This window comes from Bombus bifarius, unplaced genomic scaffold, assembly GCF_011952205.1.
Source record: "Bombus bifarius isolate JDL3187 unplaced genomic scaffold, Bbif_JDL3187 scf7180000007996, whole genome shotgun sequence".
Classification (NCBI taxonomy): domain Eukaryota; kingdom Metazoa; phylum Arthropoda; class Insecta; order Hymenoptera; family Apidae; genus Bombus; species Bombus bifarius.
Genome location: NW_022884376.1, coordinates 2,002,554 through 2,015,022, shown reverse-complemented (window position 1 = coordinate 2,015,022; position 12,469 = coordinate 2,002,554). Strand labels below are relative to the sequence as shown.

At 42.3% G+C, this 12,469-nt stretch overlaps 1 protein-coding gene across 2 annotated transcripts; it reads right to left on the bottom strand.

The window, feature by feature from the left end:
* Positions 1 to 88: 88 nt before the first annotated feature.
* LOC117206117 (integrator complex subunit 10) lies at positions 89 to 2,821 on the bottom strand. 2 transcript variants are annotated; one of them, XM_033445140.1, is made up of 8 exons: positions 2,492 to 2,821; positions 2,208 to 2,275; positions 1,889 to 2,132; positions 1,308 to 1,815; positions 921 to 1,237; positions 677 to 841; positions 347 to 605; positions 89 to 270 (listed from the first exon to the last, which is right to left on the bottom strand). In XM_033445140.1, exons 1-8 carry the CDS (start codon positions 2,645 to 2,647, stop codon positions 104 to 106), a joined length of 1,884 nt encoding a protein of 627 aa, XP_033301031.1. In that variant the 5' UTR covers positions 2,648 to 2,821; the 3' UTR covers positions 89 to 103. The 2 variants fall into 2 exon arrangements, with proteins under 2 accessions (XP_033301031.1, XP_033301032.1); XM_033445141.1 differs by lacking the exon at positions 2,492 to 2,821 and having other exon boundaries at positions 1,889 to 2,125; positions 2,208 to 2,264.
* Between the last annotated feature and the right edge of the window lie 9,648 nt (positions 2,822 to 12,469).

The window sequence follows — 12,469 nt, the reverse complement described above, 5'->3', positions numbered from 1 at the left end:
TTGGCTTAAGAAAATCGTGTGTATATCTCAAAATAAAAAATTATATAATGATTTAATTAAAATTATGTATTAAATTAATTAATGAAAGTAAGGTTAAATTGATTTATTGAATAATTAAACTGTGTAATATGGCTGTTTTTTCATTGATAATAAACTTTTGTAACAATTCATCTAACGGATCGATGCCATCTCGAGCTGCTTGTCGGCGCATTGCTTGTTTTACTTCTTCGCGGACTCCTTTATCTGCTCCACGAGTAGTAATACGTCGATCTATAAAATATTTTTATATAGTCATATTATAGATAAAAATAAAGATATGTATGGTGTAATTTATAAAATAACTTACTTTGTAGAATCCCTGATCCAGTAGCTATATCTAAAGATACACCACCTCCATGTTCTGTCCATAGATATGTTAACTCTTCTAAAATATCTACACATATAATATAAGCCTGAAATAATGGGTAAGAAAAAGTTCCACGATTAATAATCCTTTCCGTAATTGTGGATAAAGCACTAGCTTCCTGCGGCCAATCAATTTGCATTAGAACTAATGCATGTCCTATAGCTAAATCCCCAACAGCACCAGGTATAGAGAAATTTTCCTATCGTACAGTACGTATTGTAAATATAATAACAGAATGAAAAACGTTTTTAATCATAACATTATAATTACCTTTATTGCTAGAAGCAATAATCTGCAACAATACTGTATAACAGGAAAACGTGCAAGCGTCAAATAATGTAAGTGTCTTCCACATGGAACAGTTAAATTGTGAGATACCTTACTGCAAACCGAAGGTAATGCAGTAACTACTAAAACTATATACTCTAACATTGCCTAGAAAAAGAAATATGATGTATTTTGGCATATTTTTAAGTACAAGTAAAGTATAAAAATATGAAAATACATTGCGTACCTTATAATCTTTCAAGAAGAAACATGTACTTGCTAAACGAAGGTGAACAGATAAACTAGCTGGTTCTTGAGATAATCTTGGTAACACTTCATGGTGTAAACCCTTATACATAGCTAAATCTGTTAAAAAAGAATTTAGCCACGAGTCTAATCGGAGTTGTTGACTTAGTTTCCCGATTTCTCTTTGTAAATAATCACTACTATGTAACAAGTCCCATAACTTCACGTTTAATGCCAATCCATTACCGCTGTAATCACCATCGCTAGTTATTACGATTCCTCCATTATCTTCCCTTTTCCGTTTCTTCAATTTGGGTTCTAATTATAACAAAAATAATGAAATTATAGATTAAAGTAAAGTTACAGATTATTACATGTTACACTTCACCTGTGGGTGAATGTACGCATTCTGCGAATGCTTCTACCAAACAATACATGGTTTCATCATTATTAATCAGTGCAGTATGTTCATTTAATATTCTTAATAATACTGCAACAGTACACATTAATAGCTGTCTAGCCACCATTTCCTCGCATAAATTAGCAGAATGTGTAACAGCATATTGGTGTAATCTTTCGCAATATGCTTCTCTGTTCCAAGTCATAGAAAATAAACTACTTAATTCCCATCCTAATTTTTTCCCTATTAATTCTACAACTTGAAACAGTCTATCCCAGGGCTGTTGAATCTGATTATCTTGCGGCTGCTGTATGTATGTCAAATAAAATTCTATTGCTTTACAAAGTAATCTCAAGCTAAGCCTCGGATTTAATACTACCGGCGCAGTACCAAGGAGAGGTAGTGCGTCACAGGTTAATAATTTTCTGTATCCGTTTACCGCACATCCTGGATGACTGTGTTTCTCCGCGGTAAGAAGAGTTTCTACTAAACGTGGCTAAAAATGTAACAGATTATGAACTAAAACAGCAGATACAAATATTAGAAACACGTTAACTAAAGATACTTACTCCATGAGTGGCAATTGTTTGAGGAAATCTACGCAGTAAAAGAAGTAATAATTTACAGTGCTCCATTGTATCTTCGCTATGATCAGCAGTCATGACAAGCAATTTATGCTGAAGTTCTTGCGGTATATGTTGGAACATTTGGCATAAAAATTCTGCTTCGGCATCGCATTGTTCCAAACGAAGACAAGCTGTTACTGCTTCTATTTCCTTCCATATATCGCGATCGTCCGGAAAATTCTGAAATCTGTTTTTTCATTTAAACAATTGTTTACGTGCAAATGGTTCTTATAACATAATGTAATTTATTTCATAGACTTGCATTTCACTAAAACATTTTGCTGCTTCCTTCACATTTTTTGAAAGCTTTTCGATCCGATAGGCTTCGAACTATTGAACACACAGCACAATTTATTATTGAAAAGTTATTTGCTTATTATATAGTAGATGTTAAAAAGATATCAATAATTTAATTCCATGACATAATTTGTAAAATGTCATTTGAATGCATGACACATAATAAGCTATAACGCACGACACACTATATAAATTAAAACGAATTGAATACTTTTTGTATAGATGTCAATAAACATTAAGAATATTAACCTGAACTTTAGCACTGTGAGGAAACAACGATCTAGCAGTAATTAACCAGGACTTAGCTGCATAAATGTCAATTGGTAATGCATCTTTCGCACGCATAATTAAATAATCTTCTTTGGATAACTGGTTGTTATCTATACCAGATGTTTTTTCTAACATATTTTAAATTATTAAAAATTTACAGACGAAAATAATGACAACCAGTAAACATCGTTTACGACTTCGACGAGACCATAGACAGTGCATAAAATAGATCTCGCATTTAATGGAATTTTGTGTTACGTTCTGAACTGAAATACCGATCGTTAAAAAATCATTTTTGTCGCTGAAATACGCTGAATGAAATGTACGCTTTGGAGTGGTGAGTGTAGGAACTAAGAAGAAGGGATAATAGAAATAAAATCACAGATAAGATATAACAGATTTCTGTTTTATCAACTGCAAATGAAAATGATATCCGTATATTATAGCATGATAAGAAGACTTAAATTCAGTTTTGAAAATACAGCAGTAGATTTTTTAATTTATAAAATAATCATGGACATTTGTTTGTATCATACTAATGTGTTTTCAATTGAATGAGAAATATCAATCTGAATGTTTGAAACAGGTATGTTGAAATTTTTACGCAACATGGAAATTCTTTATTGACTGAAATTATCGAAGCGAAGCGAAAACAACAGTGCCAAGAAGTTTTAAAAAAATGATTGACGATTCTCGACAGAAATATAATATTGTAAATCCTGTAAGTGATAAAGGTTGTCGCTTTTCCATATACCCTAGGAGTGGTTCCATTTATAAAGATATACCAGGGGGCACTTTGAGGTGGGGAAATCCGCTTTACTCCACAACGCAGATTCTGTTGCAACTTTGGTCAAAGCCTCCTTAAGTGGTTATAGCGCTTTGGCTTTGTATCTCGCGACTTTCCGTATTCCAATGAAGTACCGGAAATAAAGTAGCATTAAATGCACCACTTTTGTTTTACGCGACAAAATAAAGTTCCTGGACGCTATTTTCTCGTTCGAAACTCCCTTAAAGATATTATATTTGTTATTACATTTTAACGGTTACGTTCGTATATTTCCACATAAATTGTTTGTGCACAAGTACGTATAAGAGAAACAATGCATTAAAGGAATTATGCGTATCTTTCATTCGTTTATGGCACACTATGAATAGCAAAGGAATGTCTAAATTTCATGCGCTCGAATCATTCCGAGCGGAGAACCACGCGGGAATGGTAAGGATATCGTATTCGTCTCCAACTAAATTTTACGTCTACGAGGTGGTTAGGGGATGCACACTCTGTGGTTGTGTTTGTTACCTTACCCTCTGTCTCGGTGCCTCTCTCCACCCCTTCAGCCACAATGGCATTAAAATTACCAAGGAAATTCAATTCCCAGTTGAAAATGTATCGCGCACGTGTAGGTCATACTCGTATAGACGATGTCGAGGGTAACGTAGGTAAAAGACAGGGACGTCGAATCATTGGGCTCCCACGAGTACACCGTACTTTTAACGCTTCAATCAATCTTATCTCTTTTTTTCTTTGTCACTTCATTCTCGGATAATTAGAAGCAATCGTATATTCATCGCGAAATCGTATTTTCAACGATCGAAATGTATTTATAGCGTATCGTTTGGAACAAAACTAACCAGAATCGAAGTTCGTTTTCTCGATCGGCAACTCTAAAAGAGAAATTTACAGATCGAGATCTATGCTAAATTTCGACGAAATACTAAAGTTATTAGAAAATTTCAAATTATTAAATGCGAGCCAGGAACTAGACGTCCCTGTTTGAAGCGATATAGAAAAGCGTATAACACACGCACATCTGGCGTACGTACGCGAGTTCGCTGTGGATAGCTTAGGTTGGTTAGTTAGCGTGCAAGTACACGTATCAAAGGCACTCAGAATCCGAGCTTAACAAAGCCAGCTTTGGGTTTACCAACCGTGTCACGTAGTACGTGTATACCTTACCTGCTCACGCTTCGCAAAACCTAAACCTCCTGTGGCCCGTCTAACTTTGGTCTTAATGCGTCAACGGGGAGGGATAAGTTTCGTTGGGGCAATTAAAACTAATTATTCTCGTCCGTGGTGGCATCGGCTAACCGAGGGACCCTTGCGGCCCGATCGTTCGTAATTATATACCACGGAATTGGAATCTCGTTAACCGTGAATTTATAGAAAACACTTTGCAGGTCTAATTGAACGCTATTGAATTAGCCACGTTATCCAGTTGTCTCTAACTTGAACTTTTATATCAAAGCTCAATCCCATCGAACGCAATACAGAATATTTTTAAGATGTTTACGGTAATATTGAAATATCGACGACGATACCGTTCCTCTTAACAGTTAAATCATTTCTTGGTACAACAATTTACCGCGAAACTTCATCAACTGTACCCTTATACATCTAATAACAGTTCCTTTTCAATTTTTAACCATTTCGTATTAGAATATTTCTTTTTAGTCACAACGTGATATTATTAAGATCAAAATATCAACAAGACTACACTTATCGCGCGTCAAGATCGCTCTCTTCTATTTGATAAAACAATCGCAATTTTGCCATTCCGTTTGAAAGGAAAACGCGCGTGTCGATGGTTGGGATCTCCGCGAGAGCACGTAACATAATAGCGACCATAAGGGTGACTGAATTTCAAATAGATTACCGTGACGCGTCCAGGTACCGGTGATGCGTTCGTATCGCAAATGCGCTGAGAGATAGCATCGCGAATCTAACACGCTCGTACGATCGTATGTATCGCTGGATGGGATGCGGAGAGGGGAGGGGAGGGGCTATCGAAAATTTTAAGCCAAATGTGCAACTAAGTAGCTACTTAGGTCCCATTTGACGCAGGGGATTGAGATCGCATTTGAATGGGAGATTTAGTCGACGGATTTTCGCCCCGAATTGAGCCATTGTGTCATTTAAACCGACCACCTGACGGTTCTTGACACGCCACCGTTTGCCTTTCTGCATTTTAAATACGCTCTTCCTCGTGTCTGCTTCTCTCATTTGTAAAACGTTTCCTAGCGAATCGCCAAGTTCTTGCAAATCGGTCCCGAACGATACCGAGCAAAAGTTACGTATAGAAGAAGGTGGTGTACCGTGTACGGTCTTCTATCGTAGACGTTCTGGCAGCTGTCTCGATTACTTTTTTCCAAGCCACGGCGTCAATATGCCCTAAAGCACAACACGACAATCTAATAGCCGATTCCACGCCCAAAAAATTAGCTCAAATGAATAAATACGATCTTGACGGACCGCTAAAGTATTGGCGTTTCTCCATCTCTGTCTGTCGCTTTATGAAAGATTTTCTTTTTCGTACAGATTTCGACGATCATTTTTGTCGATAATCGTCCACCTAACAAGAAAATTGTGATACGTTTCAGACGACGTGCGAATACCGAACGATTACAGCGACCTCGATAGAGATTGTAGCGAAGAAAATATTTTAACGAGGAATTTTTCGACAATACTTTACCGAGTTACGGCGGATGTTTTGGCACCCCAACGTGCAGAAATGGTCACCCCTCTTGTAATACACGGCACCCCATCTATCGAATTATTTTGATTCTGCGATAATTCAGCCCGCCTAATACGACATCCCCTCCTCTTCGAATGCGGCTAGGGGGGAAAAGGCGATTCGAGCATTTTGATGGAAATTCGAAAACACGAAGGCGCGACGATCTCTCTCAGGATTCGTGTGCAGAGATTAGCAGGATTTATCGACGACCACGATCGTAGGAACGCAATGGGAAGTTACGCCTATTGAAACGCGTGTTGTATTACCATCGAAAGCTTGATCGTACCGTTTCTTGTAAATTTAAAATCAGCGTTAACCCTTTAGTAACGGTAATACGACACAATGGTTTCGACATTTTCCACGCGATATTAAAAAGTTTTTAGGAAATATAGAGATTGTGACGCGTCTATCGTGCTTATTATCGGCTTAACGCTTGGTCGCGCGTGCTTCGCACAGAAGCAATGCTTTTAACGCGATTCAGGCGATTCGTCGAATCCTCGGCCCGTGACGAATCAATGGCGGATTGGTACGCTCGATTCCGATGTAGTTTTTGGAAAAGTATACAGTCGGAGAGACGCGATAATCTGTCGCGGCCGGCATTGAATTTCGGCGCGGAATTGAATTTCGTCAATTAGATTTTCGGTGTTTACGGTTGGTTAGGCCGCGTACTAGCCGACACAATAGGAGAGAGAGTACGTTTCCTGGACAGCTGTGTCGAGTGTCCGCCTCGATACGTACTCTTTCGCCACCCTCGTGGCTCCCTGGCCGTTTCTCGTATTATTATAATGTGGCCTCGGGCCTGATTTTACCGGATCACGACGCCGTGTCTAATTCATTGTCCGTCTTTGCTCCTGTCGTCAGCGATTCGATTAATTGGCGGCGAATTTGTCGAGTTCCGATCGCTCGTGAAATTTCCCCGTGACGTCGTAAACCGTTAATCGTATCCGTGAAAACTACGCGGTAACTACGATTGGAATCTCTAAATACGAATGATCGTTCGTCGAAATGTTCGCGAGAATCTTCAAGGAAAATAGTCTGTTGGATGTTTTCGGTGCGAGAAGAAGCGATTGAAATGCTTCAAAGAGCTTCGCTCGAGCGGACTCCGAGATTTGAATATTCCAGCGAGCTAATTTGCGACTGACAAAAGATGTTATTCCCGTGCTCTCTTCGTCCCTCTTTCATCGAAGAGGTCTCAGGCGAAGTTTCAGGCCGCGACGGACGTCTTGGTTAATCACAACAATTGATATTCCGCTGATATCACCGCACCGAGTGACGGAGTAACGTAGTAACGAAGTAACCCGATTAAAGGGAGCTTCTTATTGGCCCGCTCTCGCTCGTTCTATTCAATCGAGTTACATGATTAGCTACGGGGCGCGGGAAAGCGAGAAAGAGGGCAGTTCCTTCCCGACGAGCCTTCGCCATCGGTGCAAACATCAGAGAAATCTACGAAAGGGAATTATCGGTGTTCTCGTTATCGGTGTTACTCTGATTAAGTACTCGTAACGCCTATTAATCTCTACCTACTGATAAGTTTATTGCAGTGGAATAAATAAAACCGTCGAATAAGATAAGAGATAGAAAGTGTCATACTTGAGTACGATCGACCAATAGGCTACTTCGTATTCTAGCAGTTTGACTAAATGGAGAGGTTCCTGGAGCACTCTTGTCATACGCGTAGGGTGGTCATCGTGGAGTTTTAGTCGGTAGGAGTCCGACGCTACTCTGTTGTTACGCGATTATTAGAACAGCGGAGTGTCCATGAGGATTTCTCCACGTACAAAAAAAAAAAGTTTGACTAAATGGAGAAAAATCACAATCACTTAATATTCGTAGTAACGAACATTTACACTTTCGAATATAAAATCTATACTTTTCTTTTCTTACCCTTCCTAATAGATACAATTTAATCATCGAAGCCGCTGTCTCCTTATTGCTGCCAAAGCTTCGATTTCAAAAAGAAACGACAGAAGAGAAAGCGCGAGAACCAAGTTACAGCAGTCTGGGCAACTTCGTTCCTTCTGACAGGGATTCGTTTAGCAGAAACGTATTGGCGACTTCCGGTGACCGGAGGCAACCGGCCGGAGAATCTACGTCCGTGGACAGCCGCGTATGCACACCGGGAATCGTCAAAGCGAAATCTGGAAAACCGCATCACGCAAGGGCGTGATTACAATACGGACCGCTGATTTCCGACATTAATGACATATTTGCGACAATAATGTTCTGTGTAAACGAGTGTATTATATAATGACGAAATACGCGGTTACGTGGAAAGAGGAGATACCCGGCTGGTTGGCCGTGTTCAACCAACATCCACGAGTTGCCGGCTCTCCGCGGTCTCTGCATGTGCACGAATCGGTCGTTACGTGCCGGTCGTCGTCGTCGTGCTTCCCCGTCTGCGACTCCCGTTCTGTGTATGCATCCACCCACACACACTCCCGCTAAGCCGTTTCTTGTCGACGTGTGGGTGGAAGATACTCACGGTCGCAGGAAACAGCGTATCATGGTAATAACCGTCATCAAACGACGACCACTTAGAACCAGACCAGGTTCCTCGTGGAAAATTCGTCCTTTTGCTACTGCCCGCGGAAACCATGCCCCTTCCAACGATCATCGACGATTCGACGCTTTACTTTTTGCCCCGTTCCAGTAAATATTATTCTATTCCATATTTATAGGAATCTCTACTGGACAAGTTCCAGCGAACAGTGGAGAATCTAAAGCTTCGATGAGGCTCAACGGTGAAATCTGACCACTCGTTTTGTCGAGACGCTCAACGGTGTTCGTATTAAAAGTTTTAACGTGCTTTAAGCAACTTGAACAGTGACGAGCAATTTCAACGAAGCGTTTCTTACTTAATCGATGAGACGGCTCGTTAATTTCGTAACGGCGGTTCACGGTCGCAAGAAACACGTGTCATTGTAACAACCGTCATCGAAAACGACCATTTTTACGAAGCCGTATTCGTCGTAAAGTTAATATGTTACTTTAAACGAATCTCGAAGCTTGTGAATTCCAAGATCTGGTTCGATAAAAATTATTCTCGTACGCTACGATCGAAACAAGCAATACTAAAGAAATCGTTGTTTCACGAAGGAGCCACGTTCGCCTGGTATCTTGTAACGCCGAGCTGCCGAGGTATTTTCTATTAGATCAAAGTATCGTCCACTAACGAGCATTCGTGACGGCGACACGGTATTAAACTGTCGACGATATCCGCCATTTGAAAACGAGCTGCGATGGGAATAGACAGCGAAAAAGAGCGCGATAGAGACGGATAGTGGAAAACAGCCGTAGGAGGGAAAACAGAGAGAGGCAGAGCGCAGGGAGGACTGGCACGGAAAGAGAGGAAGAGAGAGACGGATGGACAGACAGAGAAATTACAGCCGCATGCTGCGTTCAGGAAACGGCGCATTCTATTGTGCTTTTGTCATAGTTAAACTGTCAGGCCAATTTTGCGTCGAGCCAATTTATGCTCACGTGTCCCGATGTACTCGCGATTCTCCCCGCCGCGCCGCTGCCCCGAAGTGGCACGTTATGCTGGACTGCATAATTTTGCAAAATTTTCTGCGCGCTCGTACACGAGAACGGGAAACGAAGGTGAACCAGACTATCCGTGTTGTTTTCAGACACGTACGACGCGGTCCCGCGTCGAATTTGAATTGCACTGGTACTTCGCCGGAAGACTACCAACGCTTTCAGCCCGTTATATAGCCGTCGCTTCAACGATGTTATGCTAATCGTTTCCAGCGAGACGATTCTTTTCCTTTCTGACGTCATCTGAACGTCGATCTCCTATGGCGGAACCAAAATAATAAGAGAAGCAACAAAAATCGAGTGGAACGATCTCAAGCATCGCCGCAATTACCATTACGATAATTCGTAGTTTAGCCGATGGACGATGTTGCGATTTTGATCACGTACGAAACATGGACGATTCGTTAAAATTCTACGAAGAGTTTACATCGACTTAACGATCGGAGCTCCTCCGGAGCGGTCGGCAAATCGCGAGGGTTCTCTCCCTGTCCCGGCAATTAGCGTAATTAAATAATAATCGAAAGGAGAGAACGGTTGGTCGAGAGAGCTAGTAACCGAACCACGCCCCGAGCATTCGTGATATGCCGACCAATCGGCCGAGACCACGATGTCCTCCCAGGCTCGTCTTAATCACACTACTCTATAACTATCCTTTAATCGAAAGGCCCGCCTTACAAAGGGGCGCGAGAGCCACCGACCATCGCGGAGATATCGTTCCAATCGGACAGCTCGTACCGGACCATCCGATCGTAAGCTTTTTCATCGGAAAGCAGCGGTTTCTACCGGTTGTTAAATGCGTTCCTCTCGATCGTTAAATCCATCTATATCGTCTGGAAAGATGGACGAATATTATCGAAAGCAACGATTTGTTGCGACGCGGGCAGAATTTAAAGTCCGCTCATGCATTATGCATAGTGCGAAAGTGAAACAAACTACGAGCGAAAAACTGGTCCATCGTACACGGCGGCGCTGAGCCTCTTCCAAAATCGATCGGATGCTGGCGTTACACGACAACCGATCGCGCCGATCGTCGCCAAACAGCTTTATTCCGCGTCGATCCAAGAGTATTGCGTTCCATGATATCCTCTTGAGAAAATACACGTATGTAGCACAGTAGAGTCTCGAGACTAGATAGAGAGGCAGAAAGAGAGAGAGAGAGAGAGAATGAAGAAATTTGTCGACTCGCGAGCATTATCCCGCTTCGAAAGAGGGATCGAAACGGACGAATGCGAGAGAATACCGGTTGAAATCGCGAAAACGATACGCAATCGAGCCTTCCAGCGAAACTTTCATTCGTAACACGTATCCGGCCAATTAGCCGAGGCGTTAAAGTATTCTATGGTTTCAAGGAAAGGCGGTTTGTGCACTTAAACACAGCCGAGTTAACTCGACCCCGCTCAACCGGCAACACTTTCGATGCCCGATGTACATGAATAAAACATCATTCGGAGAGACAGCCGATGCACGAGTGGCGTGCACGCTTGAAGAAAAAAAAAAAAAAAAAAGAAAAAAGAAGAAGAGAAGAAGAAGAAGAACTCGTAATGTCTGAGAAACGATACTTTGTTCGCGTTCCCGTGGAATCTCGCGAGCAATTACGGGCCGGGACTCGGCCGAACGAGACCGTAAGCGGCTAAATTATTCGGTAAATGCGATCAGTTCCGAAATGTAAAGCGAAAATTGGAGCACCGATGAAAATTTTAAACGCGCGGCAAAATGAATTTTCGACAGCCGTCACGGAGGGGTGGCGCCGACACCTAGATCCCTGTGTTTCAACGTAATTGCGTTATGACACCGACGCGCTTTTGATATATCCTCGATGACGTCAGCTAGTTCGTTCTTCGTTAACGAAACATTAGTTGCCTCAAATGTGTTCTATATTCGAGAGTAAGAATAATTGAACTCTTCGACGGAACGATTGTAAAGTATATGCGCGTCTCTGGTGTCTGGATGACTGCTTGCTTGTCTCGGAGACGAGGACGTGTACGAGAATAGGAGTGAATGGCTGCTGGCACGAGTGTATGCGAGGCTGGTTGTGTCTTCAAGTGCTAGCACGATCTTCCAATGAAATCGCAGTGCATATATACGTCGGGTGGTACAAGCCGGCGCAGACGCGCTACGGAAACAAGCAGGAGGGCGCGTATTTCCACCCTCGACTTGGGCTGGTAATGCCGTGGCCGGGGTGTGAAAATCAGGAGCGAGCCGCGGTGGAGTTGGAGGAGTCGGAAGAGAAAGAGAGCAGCGACAGGAGGGAGGATAAAAAGGGGAGAAAGAGAAGCGTCGGGGTAGGAGGAAAAGGTTGAGGAGGAGCGGAGAGGGGCGGAGGGGACGGTCGGGGAAGAGGGTGAGAAGCCGAAACACCCCTGGGTCCAGCGAGCTAGGGAGGATCAGAAGAGGCAGAGGAGCGAGATAGAGAGGGGGTGGATAGTCGAGTGAGAGGGAGAGATTGCCGCCATTTTACAGTGGCGCGGATCTGCATAACGATCAGAGACTGTCGTGTTTATCAAAGCTTTTCTCCGCCATCTGCATAATTTTCTGCCGCGCCAGGATAGAGAGAACGGGTGGCGAACGGAACGCTCGGACGGGAACGCCTAGATACCCTTGCTCTCCACTCTCGAGTGCATTTTATGTGCACGACTTATGAAACTTTAACGCCCTTACGAATAAATTACTCGAGTAAGCGTCGGTCGCTCTAGCCTTCCGGACGCGTGATTGGGCCATTTGCATTTCAAGTGAGGCGAATTAATAAAAAAATATTTGCCTAACTTCTTGTCAAAACCTGGATTCACTGTGCCGCCTTTAACGCAATCCTCTATCTTGGTATAAATAATCTTCTTGTCGGCAATCAGAATAGATATTTCAATGTTAGAGTTGCCTCGTAACGAACAAACGCGATCGTATATTTGTCCCA